General features: G+C 47.2%; 1 protein-coding gene across 1 annotated transcript in view; it reads left to right on the top strand.

Moving 5' to 3' along the window:
* Positions 1 to 27,099, top strand: part of LOC137422006 (ubiquitin-conjugating enzyme E2 R1) — a 43,692-nt gene extending 16,593 nt beyond the window's left edge. Inside the window, exons 2-5 of the mRNA XM_068108665.2 lie at positions 13,073 to 13,159; positions 13,269 to 13,366; positions 25,631 to 25,765; positions 25,957 to 27,099. Of these exons, the coding sequence (XP_067964766.1) occupies positions 13,073 to 13,159; positions 13,269 to 13,366; positions 25,631 to 25,765; positions 25,957 to 26,266 (630 nt within the window). The 3' untranslated portion in view covers positions 26,267 to 27,099. The remainder of the gene's footprint in view (positions 1 to 13,072; positions 13,160 to 13,268; positions 13,367 to 25,630; positions 25,766 to 25,956) is intronic.
* The last annotated feature ends 374 nt before the right edge of the window (positions 27,100 to 27,473 follow it).

Below are 27,473 nucleotides of genomic sequence, written 5' to 3' on the forward strand. Positions count from 1 at the left end.
AGAGGACTGCGAAGGACTGGAGAGGAGTGCGAAGGACTGGAGAGGAGTGCGAAGGACTGGAGAGGAGTGCGAAGGACTGGAGAGGAGTGCGAAGGACTGGAGAGGAGTGCGAAGGACTGGAGAGGAGTGCGAAGGACTGGAGAGGAGTGCGAAGGACTGGAGAGGAGTGCGAAGGACTGGAGAGGAGTGCGAAGGACTGGAGAGGAGTGCGAAGGACTGGAGAGGAGTGCGAAGGACTGGAGAGGAGTGCGAAGGACTGGAGAGGAGTGCGAGGGACTGGAGAGGAGTGCGAGGGACTGGAGAGGAGTGCGAGGGACTGGAGAGGAGTGCGAGGGACTGGAGAGGAGTGCGAGGGACTGGAGAGGAGTGCGAGGGACTGGAGAGGAGTGTGAGGAGGTATTGGAGAGGAGTGTGAGGAGGTATTGGAGAGGAGTGTGAGGAGGTATTGGAGAGGAGTGTGAGGAGGTATTGGAGAGGAGTGTGAGGAGGTATTGGAGAGGAGTGTGAGGAGGTATTGGAGAGGAGTGTGAGGAGGTATTGGAGAGGAGTGTGAGGAGGTATTGGAGAGGAGTGTGAGGAGGTATTGGAGTGGAGTGTGAGGAGGTATTGGAGAGGAGTGTGAGGAGGTATTGGAGAGGAGTGTGAGGAGGTATTGGAGAGGAGTGTGAGGAGGTATTGGAGAGGAGTGTGAGGAGGTATTGGAGAGGAGTGTGAGGAGGTATTGGAGAGGAGTGTGAGGAGGTATTGGAGAGGAGTGTGAGGAGGTATTGGAGAGGATTGTGAGGAGGTATTGGAGAGGATTGTGAGGAGGTATTGGAGAGGAGTGTAAGGAGGTATTGGAGAGGAGTGTGGGGAGGTATTGGAGAGGGGTGTGAGGAGGTATTGGAGAGGAGTGTGAGGAGGAGTGGCGTGAGGGTGGAGAGGAGTGAGGGGTCACATATTATGTGAAATAAATAAATTGTGTTCATTACACCATTTTAACCATTTTGTAAAATTTAATGTGCAGCTTGTAAATCAAGATGTCCAAATGTCACACACGTCCATACCCGTGGGATTCCCACCGGTGACCCCACTAGTTAGCCTATATACTGTATATACCCTTACAAAAGATTTTTACTGAAAAGATATTGGATCAGAGAGCCAGAGATAGCTAGCCTACCAGACTGCATGTACGTGGCGGATATTTGGAATAAGTTTATAGGATTTTACACTTAAGACTAACTTTTATCAAACCCTCATAAGCTATAAGCTTTATTTGATTCAGTGTTTAATTATCGTTCTTTTGAAAGATTTACTGAGAACGTTGACAATTCCATAAAACTATCTATTAGATTAACTTGTAAGTGGAAGTAGAGAAAAGTGCACTGGGCCCATCCCCCATCGGCCAGCGCAGAGTAACTCCTCCACCTTCCATTGTCCAACGGGAACTCTTTGTGCAACTCTGCAAAATAATTACCATGTATTTTGCATTTACTTATCAAAACAATGTTAGCTTCGACCTCGTACTGAGTCAATTATTCACAGTCAAAATGAAAGCTTCTACCGACTTCTTCCACCGACTCTTCTCCCGCCTTGCTCCCCCAGCTCTCTCTGGGCTCTGTCCCCCAAATATTCCTACAGGTCGCACAAGATCTGCCTGCAACCCTCTTATGGTTAAACTGCCAAAATCAAGACTCTCTGCTCACCTTCACTCCTTCATGCCTCTTTTCTCCCGCCTCTGGAACAAACTCCCTCACTCTCTTCAATCCCACTCCTCCCTCCAGGTCTTTAAAACGGCTGTTGACCACCATCTCTTATCTTCCCCATTCCAAAACCTTGATCTTTTCTACCCCCGCTAATTTCACCCCAAATCCACTTTTTTGAGGTGCCGACTTCTTTCCTGGAAGTCCTTGGTGTCCTTGCGTTTTATGCCTATCCTGCCTCCCCCCAGGCCCTCTCCCTCCCACACATCTCCCGATGTCTCTGCTCTCAAATGTTGTGTTTGTGTGCTTCCTCCCCTTCTCTCCCCATCTTGTCGACCGCTCCCCTTTTTATATACTTTGTTTGCTTGTTTGTTTGATTTGTTTGTTTGATAAATGTTAGCTCTTTCACGAGCCTCGACTCTGTATACAAAAAAAAAAAAAAAAAAGCAAAAAAAAAAAAGCTTGTTTACCGGGCAAAGATGCCTAGTCAGACATCGTGGAACCAGCTGTATTATTTTATTATTTACCAAGAAAACAATATCTTTGCTTCAATTTGCTTATGGAACTTCAGTAAGACATACTCGATCTAACATTACATTATTTCCAAAAAAACACCCTATTTGTAATCATATTACCCTCAGTCATAAAAATCATTTTACCATGACAATATGTGGTCTACCATTGCCTCTACTAAGAATTTAATTTTCTTGAGCAAACGAATTTTGTCAGTGTCGGAGATGATTCGCCTACTGGAGGAAATCTCAACTTCTGCATGGAAATCACAAAAACACTTGCACACGAGGTGAGCAGGTTGTAGCTCATAGAAATTACTTGCTTCATAAATTTTACACTTCCACAGGTGCCATCTTGGAAAAACTGAAAAACTTTTGGCCTCTATATATCCAAAACCGCTCCATGGAAAAAATTGAAACATGGCTCATTGTAAAGAACTCCGCATCGGGAATGCTGATGATGATGATGACATCAGTGCCCTCATTATGACGTCAAAATTCGACAAGTACAACGCTGTATCCAATCAGTTTAAAATTTATTGAGCATTTTCTACACAACAACATAAGAGGAGAATGCAAATCAATGACGTCATTGGTCATGTGGTTTGGCAGCCAGGTTGGATTGAACACTTTAAAATACAATTCCTCCAGTACGGCTGACCATATCGATGCAAAGCTTCATGCACATGATGCTCTGGCCTTGGGAGGTATAGGGTGTAAGTTTTAACCTCATAGGTCACATGGTCTGGCAGTTTTGATTTTTTGAAGTCTAAATCATTTAAATATAACTCCTCCAGGACAGCTGGACAGGTTGAGTGGAAACTTCACACAAGTGTTTCCCAATCCTTGGGAATACCAGGGTGTTTTTGAATAAATCATAGGTCACATATTCTGGCAGCTGTATTGGATTGAACATAAATGAAAAAAAAAAACATTTATCTTGAACCGCTCCATCCATTGATGTGAAACTTCAAAACTATGAACTAATCCTTAAGTGGAATACTTGTTTGAAATTTTAACGTGATTGGTCGCACGGTCTGGTAGCCAGAATTTTTTTTATTGTTTGAAGAAGAAGAAGAAACTGTACATTTTAAACTCACCTGGACCGAAGTTCCGGGTAGCCTATGTGATGGCCCGTCTTCCGTCAGTCAGTCAGTCAGTCAGTCAGTCTGTCCGTCCGTCAGTCCGTAAACACTTGCAACTTCTTCTCCGAAACCGCTGATGGGATTGTGACCAAACTTGGCACAAATTATATTTGTTGTGTTGTGACTAAAGTTTGTTTTCGGCATTAATAAACTAGTGGTTTAAGAGGGTCTACCTGGAGTCAAAGTGAATCCTCGTTTGACCCCCCCCCCCCCAAAAAAATAGGAATTTGCTTTTTCTCTGAAACTATACACACTATTTCAATGAAACTTGACCACAACCTTCACCACCCGTGCTGAACCATAGTTTGTTCATGGCGTTAAAAAAAACAAAAAACAAAAAAACAGTCTTAGGTAGTATGGGGGTGTGGGATTAAGGGAGGTTGCCCCAAATTTGTTTTTTGTTTGTTTGTTTGTTTGTTTGTTTAAAGTCTTATGATTTGGTTAGTATGATTGTGCATGCTGCTCTGTCTTCTAGCAACCATTGATATTGGTTAAAATGCTATGATACGGTTTAAAACACCTTTAGTCAGTGTAATATACTGATTTATTCTACCAGGTGAGTGCCCAGGGGTATTGCCCTATGTTTATCTTCTCCAGGCATATGACTTTTCAGTATATCTATTAATTACGTACTGTTTGAACTCGGTGACACCCTGTCTATTAATTACATAATCTATTAATTGCGTGCTATCGGAATGTACCTGTTGACCCTTTGGACTGCTGAGACCCCTTAGACCTAGACCCTTAAGACCAACAAGACCCTAAATATCCTCAATAACCTTAAATACATTGAAGACTCCAAGGGCACAAATATCCAAAAGTCCCCAGAGGACTCAAAAGACCAAAAATACCCCAAAAACCCTGACGAAACAAAAGATCCTGAGGACCCAGAAGACCAAGAGGACCCAAAAGACCAGAGGACCCAAAAGACCAGAGGACCCAAAAGACCAGAGGACCCAAAAGACCAGAGGACCCAAAAGACCCAAGGACCCAAAATATCCAGATGACCCAAAATATCCAGATGACCCAAAATAACCAAAATACCCCGAGGACCCAAAAGACCCCGAGGACCCAAAAGACCCCGAGGACCCAAAAGACCCCGAGGACCCAAAAGACCCGAGGACCCAAAAGACCTAGAGGGTCCCAAATGACCCCCAGATCCATAAGACCCCTTTTACCTTTAATTAGTATTAATATTGTTACAGACGTGGCTTGGATGTTATTTACCGAGCGGTTTTATGGTATGACCACGTCTGCACCAGTTACCCGATTGTGCCCGAACGTTGACTAGTCGCGCGATGCTGGCTCAATAAGAAAAAGAAGACACCCGGCTGGATTACAATAACACAATACGACACCAATGTTTCAATTCTCAAGACCTCCGGAGGAGATTATATTCGTACGGAAAGGTCAGATTACAGGGGCTAGAGGTATAATCACAGAAAGACAGGCACTTAGACACACTCTTATATTAACCCCGGACAGACGACAGACAAACGGGACAACGGCTGACTCACACGGGGGTTGATGACAGGAAAGCGGGTATCGATGGCTCCAGGTCCTCCTGGGCTCGGGGCAGGGTACAGTACGGTCCGGTCCGGTCCAAAGATGCGGGGAGGTATCGTCGCGCTGGGGGTGGCGGTGGCTTCTCTCTCCAAGCTGAGGCGCATCTGTCGTCACGTCCGGCGCGGGGCCGCGTATATCCGGCGGGGAGTGACACGCCCTCGGCTCGTTAGCTCCGCCCCAGATGGAATCGGCACGTTGCTTCTCATTGGGTGCGTGGGGGGGTTACTGGCTCCGCCCCTGACGAGGAGCTGACAGCCAGCCCCTTCGGGGTAACGCCGTGGAGCGCATGGTCATGGCGGGTAACCGAGCCGGTGTGAGGACGCACACTCCCCGCCCCTCTGTTGTTGTAGTCGTAGTTGTAGTTGTAATTGTTGTTGTAGTTGTTGTTATTGTTGTTGTTTGGGGAAGAAGATGGGAGGAGGTATGGGAAAGGTCCTAAACTCACTACTGATGCCATATAATCACATTCTGGTGCAACGAAGAGTCATAATTAATGGAGACGAGGCCTTAACTGACATAGAATAAGAATAGCTAGGAAGATGTCCGAAAGTTGTCTACGTGTGGTGCGGTGGACCTGGGCACGACATTCAATGGGGGAATAAGGGGAAGGTCGGCTCTACTGATTGTTATTTACATGCAATGGGACTAGGGAATGGGGGATTGGGGAAAGTTGGGGAGTATTGGAGAAAATAGGGGAATATTTACAAGCGGATATGGAGGCCAAATTCCATATTCGCAACATTGCACCCTTCTCTACCCTCGTGGCGTCCCGACCCGATAAATTTTTACCTACTTTAGTGTGGCACGCAATGTAGTTCCCTCTACTATTAACTCTACCCTGAGTGCGACAGTTTTACAGATATTCACAAATGAGTAAATATGTCCCCCTGCGACGTTGCACCCTTCTCCTCACAGAAACACACCCACAGGATAACCGAATCCGGAAAGAATCCTCAAACTAACATACAGCCGGTAGGGAGCATTATTTACAAGACTACGCTGCTATTTACACTACGATCCAGGACCTGTTTTTGGAGGAACACATGCAGATGTTATGCATAGAGAGAGCGCGCTTGCCAACATCGATACACCAACCCACGAGTGCTCTGTGGCCGACGGCCTTTAATAACGTGCAGAGCACCCTTCCCGAGCATCAACAGCACCACCCCACCACCAATCGGTGCAGTCACCATTGTTCATTGGAATAAAAATAAATTCGACAACCCCTAACCCTGCAGGTGTCTCTTGCTCTTCTTGTGGTGCACTTGGTGGTGTTAACTATTAGTGGTTCACCTGTATGGCATAGGTGCCACGTTGATCCATAGGTCCATCCCCGGGTGGTGCTTGGCCGCAAACGAACTGCGGTCCATTGTGGGTGGCCACAAACATTGCGGTCCATATGGTGTATCGATCCCGGCAGCAAACAGCGAAAGTGCAGGCCCACAACTGCGCAGCCAGCACCTCTCTCTCCTCTCTCTCTACCCCAAAGCCAGATCCTCGGAGGTGGGAGACAAAAGAAGAAACAAGTGAGTAAGGTGGTAAGGGCGCAAAAGTGCACGCAATGTAAGGTGATGCACACTGGGGGCACATGGGAACCAGGTGAGACAGGTACGTTCCTATCGTACGCCCCCCCCCCCCCACCAGGTAACCTACATGGCCCCTCCCTTACCCCTTACTGTATCCACACAACACAACACTACCCATAAACATCTACTTTACAAATCAACAAACATCCCTACTGTCTTCCCCGTTCCTCCCATAAACCAAATTCGTCTTCTCTCCCTCCTAACCAATCAAATTTGCCATTTTCAACTCTCATCAAAATTTGCCATCTTCAACTCAACATCAAAATTTGCCATTACCAATTCATCATCAGTCCCTCCTAGGGAGGGAGAGATGGAATCACCCCAATGTCTCATCCACGTCGTGATGCGTCTCACAAATCCTCACAGCAATCTCATTTCCTGCACAAAACAAAGAAAACACAGGTGTGGAGTCATCATCATCACCACAGGTAAGTGGCTGCGTATGGTGCGACAGGTTCATCAATCCTAACTATCGCCTAAATGACTTTAACAACTTTACACTACCCGGGGTCTTTCTCCGGCCAAACCATTGGCCCTCTTACACTATGGGTTCTAAAAACCAATTCCCATTGGCCAAACTGTGGTGCTCTTCAATTTGGGGTCTCACTCCCCCGATTCATCTCCCGGTGCCCTCGTACAATTTCTGGGCTGCGACGTGTACCTCTCCCAGTGGGTCTACCCACCTGCACACCTCCACCACTGCAGTTGCCTCCGAGCTTACCTGCTCCTTACCCTAACCTAACTACCAGGGGAAGGCCCTCTGGCTCTCTCCCCACTCCGTGCCCTCTCTGGCACTGGGCTGCCCGATCCACACCCGGGATCCTCAGGCACCCACTCACAACTACCGGCTCCCAGAGCCCACCTGCGGCCTCACCTGGCCGACATCCTCACAGTGGTGGAGTGCCCAACCAACTACACACACTAACAGGCTACACGCCCAGCCATTTCCACAACACTAATGCACCCATTCACAACACCATTCTGCAACCGCACCACAAATGCCAATATCCAACCACAATTTACCTGCACCCTCTACCTAACACTTACACTACCCGCCCCGGGTACTCGTGAAAGGGGTCCACTCTTCCCCCATCCACACCTTCGCACCATGCACACCACTCCGTACCACTCACTCCAACTCTCTCCACACACCTGTACCTGCACACCTGTGCTCTCACACCTGGTGCCACCTGCACCCTTCTCTCCCCAAGCGCATTCGCGCTGATCCACACACTCACTACTCATACACTGCTCCACACACCTGTCCAGTTGCACACCTGTGCAATCACACCTGTTCAATTCTCACAAACACGGCATCATCTCAGCTAACTACTCCCTTCTGAAACTTGCGCTTCCCAGTCGTCCCTTTAAACTATTGCGCTCCCTCGTCATTATCATCCATACTAATCTACCTGCGTCCCCACTACAGGTATCAGTCACTAACTAATCTTAACGTTACCTAATGTCATCTTCTAGATCCCTACACACAATATCCTAACCCACCCGGGCTAGTTTTCACTGCCATACACCCCATAAGCTATTGCTCCTTTGCCCCCACATGGGAAGGATGGTGGATTTGCCATCCCACCACATCGGGGGTCTCTCACTATAAATTTTGCACATCAAATTTCCACAAATTAAAAATTTGCCAATCACTGCCCATCATCTGCCAATCACTACTGCCAATCCCTTGCCAATCATCAAATTTTGTTTTTCTCCAATTTTGGGTCCAAAACACTAACCTCATCACCCAGTCGACTCACTAATACCTCTCGGTGCGCCAATCCCTGTCCAAAGCCCGGCTTCGTAAAGCCAAGCAATGGATGCTGGTTGTTTTGTGCCAGCGGCTGGATGCGTCCGGCACTCGGTGCAGGGACGGGGGCTTACCCGGGCCGAGATCCCACGCATCACCTCGGCGTGGAGCCATCCAATGTCCCGATCTCGACCTGCCGGCACGTCTCAACAAAACGTGGTCGCCATGACGACCCTTCCTATCCAGCCGCCCGCTCCGCCTAGTGGAGCACGGACGCGGCCGTTCAAAGCGAGGCCCGGCACGCACCGAGGGCCCGATTCGGCTATAAGTCGTTCTAAACTCTACCCCGTCTAACGTCGATGCTTCACCTGCATGCTTACACCCCGAAGCCCGCTCCTTTCTCACACATCCAGCTGTGCCCATGCTCCTCGTACCCTTCCTTACACACCCAGGTACACCCATTCCACTCACAGCCTTGGTCACACACCTGACCACCGAACACTTTGGCACACATTCGTTGCTCGCACACCTCACCAATACACCGCTTCGCGCCCCCTCCTCGGTCACCTCCTCTGTGACAATCACAGGTGTGCTCTCATTCGCACACCCAACCACGTGCCTCACCACCAACTCCAGCGTGCATTCCCACTCACGCTCTACCATTCCAGGTGTGCATCCTTCCATCCCAGGTGTACATCCTCGCTCACCTGTCACAACTAACTCACGCTCCATGTCACTCTCACTACTCTCCCCTCCATTCCTGACAGCGCACTCACCCTTACTCTTGACAGCACACTCTTTCCTCATGCACCTGTCCGTCACACACCTTTCTCGCGCACACTCTCCCGTTACACCCTCTGTAACACTCACCACAGGTGTGCATTCTTCCTTGCCTTTGACAGCGCACTCTTTCCCCATGCACCTGTCCGTCAAACACCTTCCTCGCGCACACTCTCCCGTTACACCCCCTGTAACACTCACCACAGGTGTGCATTCTTCCTTGCCTTTGACAGCGCACTCTTTCCCCATGCACCTGTCCGTCAAACACCTTTCTCGCGCACACTCTCCCGTTACACCCTCTGTAACACTCACCACAGGTGTACACTCTCTCGTTACTTCCTCCGTAACACTCACCACACCGCGCTTCCATGTACCCCCTCGCACACGCGCTTCGACCGGCTCACTCCTGACGGCACACTCACTCCTCGGCGTGCACTTTTTCCTCACACACCCCATGGTCGGACATTCTCGCACACCTCCTTTTTCGCACACCAGACCTTTCGCACACTTCACCAGTGGCCTCTCACGAACACCCGGGTCCATCTCGACCCCCAAGCTCATTAAATCCCCTGGCGCATCATACGCACGACCATATTGGTCACCACTTACACCGGGTCCTCTTCCTCTTCGCTTCTCCTCCATCACCTGCGAATCCCTCATCCGGTTAATGAGCACATCATCACGATCCAAGCACAGACTTTGGACCAATTCTTTTATCTCCTCTTTTATCTCTTTCTTATCCTCTCTCCGTCGCTTTTTAATTTCGCTCACCCCTTCTTCCACTTCTTCTAATTTGTGCCTCACCTCTTTTATTCCCCGGTACGTCTCCTCAAGCTCGTCCTCCAAGGCTACCTTGACCGTTTCCATGTGCGTCCTCACCTGCCGGTCCTTCGTCTCCATTACCTCTATCACCTCGTCCAACCTCGTTGTCAGTCCCTCACGTACCATCTGACATTCCCTCTTCGTCGCTACCAAGTCATCTTTTAGTTCTTTCTGTGTCGCCTTTAAACCTCCTAATACCGCAGTGTTCCTTTGAACCTGCTCCACTAACTCCGTCTGTCCCACCGTCAGCTGCTCCACCTCCTGCGTCAGGTCCTCTATGCCCCCTTGTAACTTTACAGTCCCCTTTCTCACCTCCTTTTCCATGTGCTCCTCACAGTGCCTCACCTCCTCGCGCACTCCTCCGACCTCCTCACTCACTCCTCTTCTGATCTCCTCTCCCATCACTTGCATCTCCTGCCCAGATGCCACCCTCATCTGCTCCATTTCCTCCCTGTGAGCATCCAGTTTGGTTTCTACCCCCATTCTGACCCCCTCTATCTGCTGCTCCATTTGTTTAACTTCCCTTTCCGCTTGGTCCCTCATGTCCCTCAATTTGCCTTCCATACTGTTTTCTAACCCCTCTAACCCATTTTTCACTCCCTCTATCTGATTCTCCTGGGCAGCCATTCTATTTTCTACCCCCGTTAACCCATGTTTCACCTCTTTTATCCCGTTGTCTAACCCCTCAAAATTATTGTCTAACTTCCCAAATTTCTTGTCTAACTTCTCAAAATTATTGTCTAACCCCTCACTGGTACCCCTCGCTTCGTCCCTCATTACCCCCATTTGCTCACTCTGAGCATCCATCCGGTTCCCCATTACCCCCATTTGGTTTCCCAAGTCATTCCTCAGGTCTTCACTTGTCTGGACCATGAGCGCCTTTATTTGTTCCATAAATAGGCCCCAATCCATCGGCGGCGCTGCTACGGTCGCGGGCGCGGTGACCAGCGAGGCGCCATTTTGTGCGTTTGCTACCCCCGCTGTTTCGCTCTCCTCACGTGTCTCAATTTGGTCCTGGACCGACCCTGCTTCACTCTCCCCTACCGGACCCCAGCCGTCTTGATCCGCCATAGCGCGACTTTCAAAATTCGGGTTTTGTAAAACAAAACAAATTTCGGCCGCTCCAAATTTTGACCAAATTTTTTTTTTTTCCTCTATTCGTTTTTTTTTTTTTCAAAATTTGGTCGGGCCTCGAATCTCACTCCCGACACCAATTGTTACCGTACTAACACAATTGGTGTCCAAAATTTGGGCTAAATAAATTTAGTCCCAGGTTCGAATCCAACTCCTGACAACCAATTGTTACAGACGTGGCTTGGATGTTATTTACCGAGCGGTTTTATGGTATGACCACGTCTGCACCAGTTACCCGATTGTGCCCGAACGTTGACTAGTCGCGCGATGCTGGCTCAATAAGAAAAAGAAGACACCCGGCTGGATTACAATAACACAATACGACACCAATGTTTCAATTCTCAAGACCTCCGGAGGAGATTATATTCGTACGGAAAGGTCAGATTACAGGGGCTAGAGGTATAATCACAGAAAGACAGGCACTTAGACACACTCTTATATTAACCCCGGACAGACGACAGACAAATGGGACAACGGCTGACTCACACGGGGGTTGATGACAGGAAAGCGGGTATCGATGGCTCCAGGTCCTCCTGGGCTCGGGGCAGGGTACAGTACGGTCCGGTCCGGTCCAAAGATGCGGGGAGGTATCGTCGCGCTGGGGGTGGCGGTGGCTTCTCTCTCCAAGCTGAGGCGCATCTGTCGTCACGTCCGGCGCGGGGCCGCGTATATCCGGCGGGGAGTGACACGCCCTCGGCTCGTTAGCTCCGCCCCAGATGGAATCGGCACGTTGCTTCTCATTGGGTGCGTGGGGGGGTTACTGGCTCCGCCCCTGACGAGGAGCTGACAGCCAGCCCCTTCGGGGTAACGCCGTGGAGCGCATGGTCATGGCGGGTAACCGAGCCGGTGTGAGGACGCACACTCCCTGCCCCTCTGTTGTTGTAGTCGTAGTTGTAGTTGTAATTGTTGTTGTAGTTGTTGTTATTGTTGTTGTTTGGGGAAGAAGATGGGAGGAGGTATGGGAAAGGTCCTAAACTCACTACTGATGCCATATAATCACATTCTGGTGCAACGAAGAGTCATAATTAATGGAGACGAGGCCTTAACTGACATAGAATAAGAATAGCTAGGAAGATGTCCGAAAGTTGTCTACGTGTGGTGCGGTGGACCTGGGCACGACATTTAATGGGGGAATAAGGGGAAGGTCGGCTCTACTGATTGTTATTTACATGCAATGGGACTAGGGAATGGGGGATTGGGGAAAGTTGGGGAGTATTGGAGAAAATAGGGGAATATTTACAAGCGGATATGGAGGCCAAATTCCATATTCGCAACAATATTGTTTTGCAATAACATTAATATTACTTTTATTACTTTTGTTATTCAAAGTGGCCTTGGAAACACGCCATGATAAAGCTATATTAACACGGATACACACCCTTGCATAGATTTCACCCAAGACAGACAACCCCCTTGTGGAGGTGGGATATTATTTCACGTTTATTTATTTTGTCTCTGCAACCACTTGTCCGATCAATGCAAAACTGTAAATATGTGATGGTCTAGCTATTCTGATTTAAGTTTTATAAAGAGGACATCATGGGTCACATGTCTAATGAAAGCGGGGATGTATCAAAGCGCGGCAAAAATTATAGCATCCGGATCCGTATTCAGACCTTCACCAAAATTGAATCGATTCGTCCTCGTCACACACCCAACCTGTTCACCAAGTTTCGTCCGAATCCGTCATAACTTCTTGAGATATGTTACTCACAGACAGACAGACAGACAGACAGCGGGTGAAAACATAACCTCCGACCACCTTCTGTGGCAGAGGTAATTAATAGTCAGAGGTAACAGGTAAAATAAAAAAATAATACCAAAGGACGAATAATGGACCCTTGCTCTGTGGTACACTGCACGTGATCAATTTCATAGCAAAATCTCAGCCATTCAGAGACTAACTGTTTCCTACTACGTAATTCCTGAACCACTCTGAATCCATAATGCGATAATTTATAAATAAGAATGTCATGATTAATGGTACTTTATTTCACATTACTTTGCTTGCATTGGTGTTTTGTGTCAGACACCATGTATCCATTCTCTTTGACTACCGCTCACGTTTCCGTCTTTTTTGCATTGCTTGCAGGCTCAGATGACATTTCCACAAGACTATCCATATTCCCCTCCATCCTTTCGCTTCCTCACCAAGATGTGGCATCCAAATGTATATGAGGTTAGTGTTTGCCTCTTGCAGTCTTGCATCATGTGCTGCCTCATTTCACTTTGTTTATACTTCAAAAGCTACTTGACTTTTTTCTTTTGACATTGCCCATCGATTGCAGAATGGTGATGTGTGTATCTCAATCCTGCATCCACCTACGGATGACCCACAAAGTGGAGAGCTGCCCTCGGAGCGTTGGAACCCGACTCAAAATGTCCGGTACGGTGTCTCTGACGGAATTGTTATTTGTTGTGTGGTTGCACATACCACGTTTCACTTTAACCTGCTAAATTATTGACACATTTGCAGAAACAAGGAGGCAAGGAGTACAGAATAGAACCTCTACCTCAAACAAGATAGGCAAAATGATGGGCTCAGTCGAATGTTTAGGCCACAGATGTCCTCATTCTACACGGTGTTTTGTGCTGAAATTTTGCTATTTTGTGAGTTGTGCACATTATGCTATTATAATCTTTTATAGCCTCCATAAATTGTCCTCTTTTATCTGGCTTTCTTTAATATTACAATAAAATAGGGGAAATTTCCCCTTGGGGAAATGCCCATTTCCTGCCAGCTCATAACCTATGGCTAGTCACCCCACTCCCTCCTCGTTACAGCTAGAGAGCCAGAAATGTGTCCGTTGATTGATTCCTTTCTCCAAGGCATTAGGTTGTGATTTGGCAATAAAAATGCTTGTAAAACCCATGGTGGCGAACTGATGTTGCTGGGTTTTTTTTTTTGGTTTTTTTTGAATGCAGAATCGAGGCTTGTGAAAGCTAACATTTATCACACACACAAAAAAAAATCAAACAGACACACAAAGTATAAAATAAGGGGAGCGGTAGACAAGATGGGGAGAGAAGGGGAAGTACACAAACACAACATTTGAGAGCACGGACATCGGGAGATCTGTGGGAGGGAGAGGGCTTGGGGGGGGGGCATGGGAAGGGGGAGGGGGCGTGGGAGAAGTATAAAACACACGGGGGGGGGAGGGAGGGTGGGAGAAGTATAAAACACAAGGACACTGCAAGGACTTCCAGGAAAGAAGTTGGTATTTCAAAAAAGTGTATCGGGTGAAATTAGCAGGGGTAGAAAAGATCAAGATTTTGGATGGGGGAAGATAAGAGATGGTGGTGAACAGCTGTTTTAAAGACCTGGAGGGAGGAGTGGGATTGAAGAGAGTGAGGGAGTTTGTTCCAGAGGCGGGAGAAAAGAGGAATGAAAGAGTGAAGGTGAGCAGAGAGTTGATTTTGGCAGTTTAACCATAAGAGGGTTGCTGGCAGATCTTGTGCGACCTGCAGGAATATTTGGGGGACAGAGCCCAGAGAGAGCTCGGGGAGCAAGGCCGGAGAGGAGTCGGTAGAAGACAGAAAGACCACCAACCTGCCTGTGGTGAGTAAGTGAAAGGCCCTCGGAGTTAGCTTCATCGCGGGAGATTCAAATGATTCTGAAAGCTTTGGTTTCAACAGCGTGAAGACGAGCTAGGTGTGAGGCAGGAGCACCAGCCCCGAGGGGAGAACAGTATTCCATTGAGCTGCGGATGAAAGCCTTGTATGTGATGAGGAGCTCAGGTGTGCCAAGTGTTACGTGGTCCTCCCGGTGACTACCTGGTCTCGGTGACCCCCGGACCGTGAGAGGAACTCCGCCAGAAAGATCTATGATTTATATGCTTTTGTAACGCAATCGATATGAATTTCAGTCAATAAGAAACCCCACACCAAGGATCCGGAGTAATCAAAAATATATTCCCCGAGCAATCAACAACCATCAACAATCCACAATCAATATTACGAAGATGGCCATCTTACATACGTGTCCCCCCCTGTCCCCACTCACGACCACTTGGGTCACTGTCCCTCACAATGTGTCTCTTCTCCGCACACGGGCGGTTGAACGAACCCCGGGCGGACGTGCTCCAAACGTGCACGTCTCGTACCGGGGACAGCTGCTGCAGCGCACACCTCCTTGCCAAGCAACGGGGCAAAACCAAGCGCGGCATGCAACGCGTGCGAGGCCCAAGGTGCGACCCGTACACGTCCTTGTAGACGGTGAGGCGAACTGTGCCGGACGCTGGGTTCCGTGCACGAACCCACGGCGACTTGACGTGTAAATGGGTAATTACCCCGCCCAGGTAACTCCTCTCGCCAGACGGGCTTTCAAACGCAGCGTTCCCCGCTGCTCAATATCGATACCGCTCTCCTCGGCGCTGGGCGAGGAAGAAGAAGAGAATCGCCGCTTCTCCCGGACCTCGTGTCTTTTTTCTTCCGTTTCCGGTCTCCTTTTCCCCAGAAGGGCTCCTGACCCTTTAATCACAACAACCTTTAATCGACTACACATTAATAAGCAAAGACCTGAATAGTAATTCACATAAATCCGTAACACTCCCCCCCCCTTCAAGAAAGAAAGTTTGACCCCAGCGAAAACTTTCTTTGCCGGCCAACTTGGATAAACAAACCAGATAACTCACACCCCCAAATCATCAGTTCCTCCCGGGCACAATTATCACTTAAAAATAAAGCAACAAAATTTCACCAAAACCCCTAGATTAATTCACTCTGGACCAAGCGTCAACCACTTCTAGTTTCTCTTGAATGACGGTTAAGAGGTGGTGACCAAAGCCCCCAAAAGTTAAACCTCTCGATAGCACTTTTTCGGGAGGCCCAGCTGAGTATTCCCTACATGGACGCCTTAAGGAATGTGGAGTTCACGGTTAGTCCGGGGAGGAAAGTTCATTACATGGACGCCTTTAAGAACGTGGCATTCAGGGTTAGTCCGTGTAGGAGCCCCGGCTTGGCGGCTCCCACGTATCTAGTGCTTCAACTTCTCCAGACTCCTAACAGTTACGGTGGGACCCCTTGTCCCAGCCGTTACTTGACTGGCGGTCTCCTTCTCGGCCAGTGCTCTGACATTCATTCTTTCGGGAGGTGCCGTAACTCTGGGAGCCTCCATAGTAATATCGGCTGCTGCCAACCCCAAAACTACCGCCAAGTTGTCCTCTTCTGTAGACCTCTCGACGCCGACGAAATGCCTTCCCTACTGTTATGGTCCGACCCTTCAAAGCCTTACCATTCCAATTCTTCTCTGCCTCTCTGGCGTCTCTTGTGCTTGCAAACGTGACAAAGCCGAACCCTCTTGACCGTTGCGTTTCCCTGTCTTTTACCACCCGCACTTCCACCAGCGGCCCATATCTGTTGAATAACAGAGGTCAGAACTTCTTCCTCTGTGTTGAAGTTCAGTCCCCCTACAAATAACTTGGAACTTTTGTCGCCATCCCGAGCTGGGGTGGTGTTATTTCCCCTGCGGGGCTCTTTATCCACCCTCGGGTTACCATAAATTTGCCCCCCCCGGCCAAATCATTCCCGATAATCACAGATACTCCCTCTACAGGAAGCGTGGCTTGTAAACCGACGGTGACCGGTCCTGACACCAAATCGGATTCCAAATGGATGACATGAAGTGGGGCACTAACACAGCCACCGATCCCTTGTAACCGAACACTATCACCAGTTGCGGTACTCTTTGACAATGGCAAAATGCCTTCAAGCATTAAGGATTGATGGGCTCCTGTGTCCCTCAAAACCCTTACCGGTCTTGGGTTAGTCAAGTCTCCCTTGAGTGAGACCAACCCCTCATAAATAAATGGTTGGTAACTCTTCTGTGGGCGATTTCTTACGCTTGCCATCGCATTCGGAGTGGTAATAGTCGGACCCCGCTCTGGGTTTTCCCTTTTCATGAGGTAACAACTGGACATCAAGTGTCCAGGTTTCTTGCAAAAAGCGCAAGTAGGCCTGGAGGAAAAACTCGTGGTCTGCCTCAGGCCCCCCGAAAAATAAGTTTGTCTTGGGCCCGTAGCCCCCTGATTTCGAACAGTTCGGGTATCAGCGTTGTCCCCATATTCATCTCGAGGCCGCCGCCATGTATTGTCGTTCTCCGCACCTGCTGTTCAACACCTCCCCTGCGGAGATCTAGGCGAGGAGTTAGGTTCGTGGACCCCTATCCGGTGTGTTAAGGCATAATCATCTGCCATGGTGGCTGCGTCCCACAACTTCGGTACTTTCTTTTCCTGCAGGTACACTTTGATGTCCTCGTGGACACACTGTTGAAATTCCTCCACCAGCATCAGGTCACGCAATGCTTCGAAGTCGTTCCCGACTCCTTTTGACTCACACCACCGATCAAACATGTTTTCTTTCACTCTAGCAAACTCCACATGGGTCTCACTCTCCCTCTTCCTGGCATTCCTGAATTTTTGCCGGTAAGCTTCCGGAACCAACTCATAGGCTTTGAGGATATGCTTCTTCAATACCTCATAATCTGCACATTGGTCCATTGGTAACGCCGAATAAATCTCTTGAGCTTTACCCATCAGCACACTTTGCACTAGTATGGTCCAGGCCTCCTCCGGCCAGTTTAACTGTCGAGCCACTTTCTCAAAGTGTGGAAAAAATTGAGTGACTTCCTTTTCACTGAAGGGTGGAACCAGCCTCACATGTCTGCCCACCTCCCAGGTGTTCTGGCTAGGTGTCGACCCCGTCAGCAAGGGGTGGTACCTCTCCCCGTTCTCTCATTACCTCCAGCTCCTTGAATTTAATCTCTTGCTGAAGCGCCAGATCACGTTCCTTCAACTCCCTTTCGGCTTTTCTCTCCTCTGCTTCGAGTTCCCTGGCAGCTCCCCTCTCCTCTGCTTTTCTCCCTTCTAACCTTTCCTGGAGTTCTCGTTCCACTCTCCTTTCCTCTGCTTGTTTCTCTTCTCTCCTCTCTTCTGCTTTCCTTTCTTCTTCTGCTCTTTCCTTTTCTGCTTTCCTTTCTTCTTCTTTGATCCGTTCCTGGCTCCGTAATTGCAACTCCAGTTTCCGGAGCTCAACGTCTTCTGGTTCTTCGGGTAGCCACTGCCAGGCTAACTCGTCCCATGTTCCTAATCCCACCATAGACTGTATCACCGTGGTCTGCAACTCTGCCTTCCTCAAATTAGTTCGGACCTCCAAGTTAAAATGTTTGGCCAATTTCAAGGGGTCCGCTTTTAGTAACGCTCGGAACTGTGCTTCACTAGGTGTTACCGCAAAGTTCTGTGCAACAAACGCCATGGTGACTATCGTTAACACCTGTTAACCTTCACCCAAGACTTTACCAACAAAGAAAAGCAACAGTCTTACTATTATTGCTATTGTTATTTTTTTTAATTTTTTGTTGTTGTTGGTGTTTTGTCGACAGAGCAAAACAATTTTGGGAACGTTGGAAAAGTTCCTACTCTTGGGAATTCTTTCCCGGACTAAAATTTAGAAAGTTTTATAGATCCCGGACGTAGACCCAATTGCGAATCCGCAAATTGTAATTTGGACGAGCCCCCAAATCTGTTACGTGGTCCTCCCGGTGACTACCTGGTCTCGGTGACCCCCGGACCGTGAGAGGAACTCCGCCAGAAAGATCTATGATTTATATGCTTTCGTAACGCAATCAATATGAATTTCAGTCAATAAGAAACCCCACACCAAGGATCCGGAGTAATCAATAATATATTCCCCGAGCAATCAACAACCATCAACAATCCACAATCAATATTACGAAGATGGCCATCTTACATATGTGTCTCCCCCTGTCCCCACTCACGACCACTTGGGTCACTGTCCCTCACAATGTGTCTCTTCTCCGCACACGGGCGGTTGAACGAACCCCGGGCGGATGTGCTCCAAACGTGCACGTCTCGTACCGGGGACAGCTGCTGCAGCGCACACCTCCTTGCCAAGCAACGGGGCAAAACCAAGCGTGGCTTGCAACGCGTGCGAGGCCCAAGGTGCGACCCGTACGCGTCCTTGTAGACGGTGAGGCGAACTGTGCCGGATGCTGGGTTCCGTGCACGAACCCACGGCGACTTGACGTGTAAATGGGTAATTACCCCGCCCAGGTAACTCCTCTCGCCAGACGGGCTTTCAAACGCAGCGTTCCCCGCTGCTCAATATCGATACCGCTCTCCTCGGCGCTGGGCGAGGAAGAAGAAGAGAATCGCCGCTTCTCCCGGACCTCGTGTCTTTTTTCTTCCGTTTCCGGTCTCCTTTTCCCCAGAAGGGCTCCTGACCCTTTAATCACAACAACCTTTAATCGACTACACATTAATAAGCAAAGACCTGAATAGTAATTCACATAAATCCGTAACACAAGGAAGGACTTCGCACGACGGAGGATGCCCAGTCGGCGACTGGCTTTAATTTTTTTAAGGACTGGTTTCATTATACGTTTTGCAGATGGTACTGCTTTATGCAGTGGGCGGTTCTTTTTACCCTGCGCTCGCGAAACAAAAAGCAGTGTTTGGCATTCGGATGTGTACGTGTGACGTACGTGTGTCTGCATTTTTCAAATTCATTTTCTCAGCAACCATTGGTCCAATTGACATGAAATTTTACTTTAGGAGCACTTTCGCCTGTATACGTTTTTTATTCATAATTATGACGCCATATGTCACGTAGTACGGACGCCATCTTGGAAAAACGTTACACCTCTTTCATCTCCCAAACCGCTCAATGGAAAAAGTTGAAACAAGGCTCATTGTCAAGTACTCACCATGGGGAATAAGATGTGTTGATGATGAGGTCATCGGTGCCTTAATTATGACGTCATAATTCGACAGGTACAACGCTTGATGTGATTAGTATGAAAAAAAAAAATTCCTCTGCAACTGTTGGTCTGATGGACATGAAATTTTCACCGTAGGAGTGCTTCCTCCTGTCGAATATTTTAATGATAATTATGATGTCATAAGTCATGTGGTACATGTGCCATCTTGGAAAAACGTTGCACCTTTATATCTCCAAAACCGCTCCATGGAAAAAATTTCAACGTGGCTCATTGTAAAGAACTCCATATGGGGAAATAGGTGTTGTTAATGATGACGTCATTGTTGCCATAATTATGATGTCATAATTTGACAGGGAAACGCTTAGTCTGATCAGTTTGAAATTTATTGAACGTGATCTACGCAACAATTGTATTAGAGAATATAAATTTATGATGTAATCGCTCACGTGGTCTGGCAGCCATGTTGCATCAAAGAAAAATCCCTTCAAAAACAAGTTGGCTTGCACCAATGTGACTCTGCAGGGTAAGTATTCTATGAATACCATCTATTTTCACAGACTGTAATTGAGGTAGAATGTTTATTACACACACACACACACACACACACACACACACACACACACACACACACACACACACACACACACACACACCACCCTCGCCGGGATGTGGGACGACCTGTATTGTGCATTTTGAAGGGAGAAGTCCTTCCCAGAGTGGCAGAGGGTGGTGGGGGGTGGGATGCCCGGGAGAGACAAATTGTGTGTTAGAAAAAATGAGAAAACTTTTACAACTAGAATGAATTCCAAAATGCAAAGACCGTCCACATCTGCTTTGTACTCGAACTAAACTTGATGAAAATAACAGATTTTTTTAAATGTAAATTTTATTAATTAGTGCTCTCTATCCCGGTGTGTTAATTAGTTCCCGGTGTGTACCCCGGTTTAGAATAGGTACACCGTATCCCTGCCCATCGTAAGAGGCGACCAAGGGTTGGCGTCAGGAAGGGCATCCGGCCATAACAACATTGCCTCAAACAGGGAACCATGATTGTCATGGGGCCCGCAAGGCTAACCCCGCTCTAGCAGGGAAAATGGCCTTAAAACGATCATTCATTCATTCATTCATTTTTATTTTTATTTTTTGTTTTTTTGTATACTGAATCGAGGCTCGTGAAAGAGCTAACATTTATTTCACAAACAAATCAACCAGACAAACAAAATATACAAAAAGAGGGAGCGGAAGACAAGATGGGGAGAGAACGGGAAGCACACAACCATAACATTTGAGAGCAGGGAGAAGTGTGGGAGGGAGAGGGCTTGGGGGCAGGAGGCGTGGGAAGGGGTGGTGGGGGGGTGGGAGAAGTATAAAACACAAGGGGACCGAAATTAGCGGGGGTAGAAAAGATCAAGGTTTTGGATGGGGGAGGATAAGAGATGGTGGTGAACAGCTGTTTTAAAGACCTGGAGGGTGGAGTGGGATTGAAGAGAGTGAGGGAGTTTGTTCCAGAGGCGGGAGAAAAGAGGAATGAAGGAGTGAAGGTGAGCAGAAAGTCTTGATTTTGGCAGTTTAACCATAAGAGGGTTGCAGGCAGATCTTGTGCGACCTGTAGGAATATTTGGGGGACAGAGCCCAGAGAGGGCTGGGGGGGAAAGGCCAGAGAGGAGTCGGTAGAAGACGGAAAGACCACCAACCTGCCTGCGGTGAGTGAGTGAAAGGCCCTTGGAGTTAGCTTCATCGCGGGAGATTCCAATGATTCTGAACGCTTTGGTTTCAACAGCGTGAAAGCGGGCTAGGTGTGAGGCAGGAGCACCAGACCAGAGGGGAGAGCAGTATTCCATAGAGCTGCGGATGAAAGCCTTGTATGTGGTGAGGAGCTCAGGTGTGCCAAGGAAGGACTTCGCACGACGGAGGATGCCCAGTCGGCGACTGGCTTTGGAGGCCAGATTTGAAATGTGGTTTTCCCAGGAAAGATCATGGCAAATAGTGAGACCCAAAAGCTTGATTGACAGAACTTCTTGGAGAGGATTATTCAGAAAGTGGATGGGAGGTTTTTCCAGTCGGTCATTTCGGAGAGACATCGTAAGAGTGTGAGACTTATCAGGATTGAAAGACATGTTCCATTTGTTTGCCCAGTCTGTGATTTTGTCCAGGTCTGCAGAGAGTGAGGAGGCTGCAGACTGCCGATCTGAGGGATGAGGAATGGAGCGACAGAGAGTAGAGTCGTCAGCAAAGAGATAGAGAGGATTTTCAAGAGAGTCAGAGAGATCATTGATGAAGACCAGAAAAAGCACAGGGCCCAGAACACTACCTTGGGGAACTCCAGCCTGAACAGGAAGAGGAGATGAGAGAAACCCATTCAGGGCCACACGTTGACTACGACCAGCGAGGAAGTCCGCCAGCCATGCGTGGAGATTTCCATGGATACCAAAGGAGGAGAGTTTGGTGAGCAGAGCAGGGTGCCAGACCGTATCGAAGGCACGTGAAATGTCAAGGGAGACGGCTCTAATTTCCTGTTTGGCGTTGAGGACCTCCATCCATTGTTGAGAAAGCAGAAGCAGCATGTCCAGAGTAGAGTGACCAGGTCTGAAACCAAATTGATGATCAGAGATCAAGCCATTGGAGAAGAGGAAAGATTTCATATCTGAAGCAATGATGGATTCCATGACTTTGCTGATAATTGGGAGAAGGCTGATTGGTCTGTAGTTGCTGGGATCTGTTTTTGCACCTTTTTTGTGCAAAGCGGTGATGTTGGCTGATTTCCAAGCAGATGGCAGATGACCTTGAGCAAAAGAGAGGGTGAAGAGAACAGAAAGAGGGAGTGAAAGAGCGGAAGCACATGATTTTAGGACCCGTGGGCTGATGCCGTCAGGACCAGTTGCAGAATCAGAGTCGAGGGTTGACAGAAACTTTTCCACCTTGTCAGGAGGAAAGGACACAGAGTCCAGGAGCAGCTGGGTACAACTGGGTATGGTGGGTACAGAGAGGGATGGGTTTGGGACACAAGATTTAGAGGCAAACATAGAGTTGAGGCATTCAGCTTTTTCACGTGCGGAGGCATTCATTCTCTATGTTCTGATAATAAGGGTTTGTTGAAACTTTGAAGAAAAAAGCTCAAATGGTCAAAAATTATTATCGCCTGGACAGACTCACTGAAACTCAATTGTTAACCGAGAATGGCACTCAGTAGAGAGCATACCTCTGCCTGGTTGGCCATATCACTCAATGGTGTAGAATCACTGAAAAAATTAAATAATGCTCATATCCGAATCCATATTCAGATCTTCACCAAAATCGAATCGATTCTTCCTTGTCACACACACAACCTGTCCACCAAGTTTCATCCAAATCCATCCATAACTTTTTGAGATATCCCCGCAATGTATAGTTTTTGGACCCATCTCCCAATGGTGAAGAATCACTTGAAAAACTAAATAATCTCATATCTGAATCCATATTCGGATCTTCACCAAAATCAAATCTATTTGTCCATGTCAGACACCCAACCTGTCCAACAAGTTTCGTCCAAATCCGTCCACAACTTTTTGAGATATCCTGCTATGTATCGTTTTTGGCTCTGTCTCCCAATAGTGAAGAATCACTTTAAAAATTCTACCAGCCGGATCCGAATCCGGATCTTCACGAAAATCTAACCATTTCGTCCTTGTGACATACGCTACATCTCTGCCAAATTTCGTCCGAATCCGCCGACAACCTTTTGAGATATTGTGTTTACAAACAAACAAACAAACTGACAAACAGACAGGGGTGAAAACATAACCTCCATCCACCTTTGGTGGCGGGGGTAATAAATAAAGAAACACGGAATGCTTCATTTATTTATTCATGGTGCAAGGCTTGTAATGGAGCTGATCTTATACATGGTTGAAAGCAAATTTTCTTTTGTTTACAAACACATCACAAGCAACTTCCTGAGCAATTAGAGGCTCCGTTATATTTCACCTCATCTTCGGTCTGCATCTCCCTCCGCTAATTGCTCAAAGTGTGAGGAAGGTTTTTGTGGAGAATTATTGTTTATCAGAAAGTCGGGCAATAACTGCTGGTTTGACTGGCACCACAAATTAGAGTATTGGCCATAAACTCAAAAAGAAGAAAGTAAGACACTCTGTGATTCAAATTATAATATAATTTATTTGTAATGACATGGCTAGAAAAGCATTTTTACAGGCAGAAAACTGACGTAAAACACATTTCAACTTTTCATTGATTGTTTTCTCCAGGGTGGGGGAGCCGAAAATTCAAGGAGCTCAGGGTTCAAAAGGTTATTGAAGTTTTGAAAAATAGAAAGTAAACCATGATGCACCTGGCAAAATTTCTTGCCCTAACTTGTGGAGTGCTGCATCAGTGTATACGTTGCTGTGTGAGGGTGACGCTGCAATGAGTAGGCTACATTTGCCATCAAATCTCCTTCAAATAAGCAATCTCAGGCTAAGAGTGAGATTCAGTTTTTCACTCGACTTTTAATTTTTACCATGAAGTGAAACTGCACGGATGTTTGGCCTTTTATGTGTTTTCCACCCAATTTCACACATACCAGTGGTGGTTGAGTTTATTTACCCCAATGTCATGTTTTTTGTTCTGAAACATTATCAGGGTAAACTGTCTCTCGTAAACTGCTCCCCTTGTAAATACACACACGCGAAGCGTAAAGTTAAGCAACTGGTTCACTTTGTTTGTCTTTCTGTCTCTACAGATGTCAGTCTATGATCGAGGAACTACTTAACTTCAATTGAGTATTTTGTTATATTTAGCAGTACTTTGGCTCTGAATTTGGCAAATCATGTGGAATCTTGTCCTGATCATGCATGCACTCTGAAGAGTAGGTTAATGTTTTTACTCTGTCTGCCTGTCTGGCAGTCAAACAAAATTGAAAATTATTCCAAACAAGAAACTTACTGTTTTTAAGGATGTCATAAGGGACACAAACAACAGGCATGCATAACTAATATAATGTGTTTTTGTTGTTGTTGTTGTTGTTGTTGTTGTTGTTGTATAGCCCCGGCCAGTTCTCTTTAACAACTCCATGGCACGGAGACAGCCATATAATCTCACAGGAGCAACCCAGAGACCCCCGCCCCCCCTCCCCCCCCATTTCCAGGATGGTGTACCCCACCTTCATGAAGTCAGGGCCACGACAGAGTTAGACTTGGAGTTGGAGTTAGAGAAAGAGAGAAAGAAATAAAGAGAAGAGAAAAGATTGAAAGGGGGCTGGTCTATGGGGACTGATCAGCACTCTATGAACCATGATCGCGCTGCCCTGACAAATCCTGGCAGCAGAGAAGAATGGGGAAAATTTTGGCCCCTGCTTTGCGTTGGGGGGTAAAACCACCACAAAGAGGCATCCCCGATAGTTGCAATGTTATTTGTTAAATAAGGGGGTGTAAAAGATGGTGCATCAATGGCGGTAAATCCGACCTTTTTCCTGCAGCCGTTAAAACCTTTATTTTATTTCAATTGGGTTAAATACTTGAACACTGTAGAACACAAATTGCCTTTGTGGCACTTTCAAAAACCTTCCGTTTAGCAGGACTTGGGTGGGAATGGGGAGGGGTGGGAATTCACACCGTATCATTCCCTGAGGGCAGAGTAACTGAGATTTAGCATCCAAACAAATATTGCGGTACCTAGCACTGTTTGTTTCGTGCAAAAGGCACAGTGACAGTCGAAAAGACCCTTCTCATATCCTATTTCTCAACACTATGCAGGGTACGGTGTTCTATGAACTCCCTAGTATTAAAAGGTATTTTCTGTGTGTATGTCCATACTTCGTCACCTTTTTGTTTGTGCTGACCAGCCTGCAGGACCATTTTCAGTGCCCATAACCTGTGGTTTATTTTTGTTGGGTTTGCCCATCAAGTTCATTGCATATGGTCTCTCCCCTGCGCTTTCTAGCACCATACTCCTGTCTGTGATCTCGCTCCTCTCTGAGCCAAACACATTTTCTCCAGCGAATGTGGATGCCTCGGTGATGTATCGCCGTTGGCGGGAAAGCGATGGAAGAGACAGCGAATACGAGACGATTGTGAGGTAAAGTACTTATAACTTACCCCTCCCTCACTCCCCTACCCTCCATCTCTCCTACCCCTCCCATTTCCTCACCCCCATTCAATGTCATGTATAAATCTTTAACATACAAGTAATGACAGGCATATAATATAAGGAGTAAATTTTGCATTTTTCTTCAGTCGAGGCTTTTATGGTGTCTCTGCGACATGTAGGAAGCAGGTGGCAGCATCACGAGCAGAGGCTGCCAGGGATGGGGTTGCAGTACCCACAACACTGGCAGAGTATTGTGCAATGCCTCGAGCCCCTCGTCCTGTCGTGCCTGACCCTTTCGACGACTTCTGTTATGATATTGATGAGGAGGATGACGATGACGAGGAAGACGACGAGGAGGATGAGGATGAAGGAGCCAGCGGCATGAGAGAGAGGGGAAGAATGAGCGGGCGTGACGCGGGCATGAGAGCGCATTCGTCCCGAGCCGCGCTTGATGCCGCGGATGACGACTCGGGAAATGAGGATTTGTGATCGCTGCACGGACTACTTCCTTTTGTAGCTCTTAACATGATCAACGTTTTTGCGCACATTTTCCTCTTTCGTCCAACATATTCAGTGATACCTATTCCCTCACTTCACTTCTTTTGTTCTTGATTTGCTTCCTCTGGTGTGGTCGTTAACATATGCCTTTATATTTAACCGATCAACTGTGTCCTTATTTCTTATTTAACCTGTCAACTGTGCCTTTATTTCCCGTTTTTGTTTTCATTGTTTATTTTACCACCATTTTTTTGCCATGTGATCCAGGATGTGTCCAATTTTTGTTTTTTGACTTTTGCCCCCCTGACTCTCTCCCCCACTCTTTCGATTTCTTTTTCTAACGCATCACATCCAGCTCTTTCAGACTTGTGTTTCTTTGGGGACGATGAGGAGGGGGACTTGGAATGTCAGTTAACTGATCTGTTACTGTGTAACTTCATCCCATTTCTTCATGCAGATGTCTCGACTTGTCCTAGACATGGCATTTGTCCCTGTTGTTTTGTTGTTTGTTTGTTGTTTCCTCATATTGTTTTTTTTTCTTCCAATTTTACTTTCCACCCAACTTTAAATCTCTACTCTCACTTGCTTGTAAATAAAGGAAATTGAACCGTCATGCATCTGTCATGTAATGTCCTATCCTGGAGAAGTTAAGAGAATCATATTTGTCATGAAAATGAGTTTAGGATCTTAGGTCTATGGTAGGATTGGTTAAGGTTTATTTTATTTTGGTGACTTCATGCATTTAAATGGTCATGCACATTGTGTGCAGAAAAAACCCAGAAGAAGCAAACTGTTCGGGATTGTCAATAAAGTATACACCCCTACTTGTCGACATTTCCCCATTTTGGTGTTCGCATGTCCTGACTACATTGACTTAATTCAAACCTCCACACTTTTTTCACGTTTAATTTAAATACATGTATAATATGAAATTGTTAATGCAATGAGCAGTTTTTCATATGTTTTATGTATTAAAGTAGCCTGCACACTTCGGAGCCTTCCAATCACCCCTTTTAGGATGAGCACTCTTGAAATAATGAAGATAACTTTAAGAAAAAACATCTTCACCTTATTGCAGAATATCTGGAACAATAATCTGCAAATATACTGTACTCAAAACTATACTGTGAGGTTTCTGGACTTCAGACCAGACTGGTGGGTTAAATGGTTTTAGGAGCGCTCAACCGTCCCTTTTCCC

This window comes from Myxine glutinosa, chromosome 2 (assembly GCF_964187855.1).
Source record: "Myxine glutinosa chromosome 2, kmMyxGlut1.1, whole genome shotgun sequence".
Taxonomy (NCBI): domain Eukaryota; kingdom Metazoa; phylum Chordata; class Myxini; order Myxiniformes; family Myxinidae; genus Myxine; species Myxine glutinosa.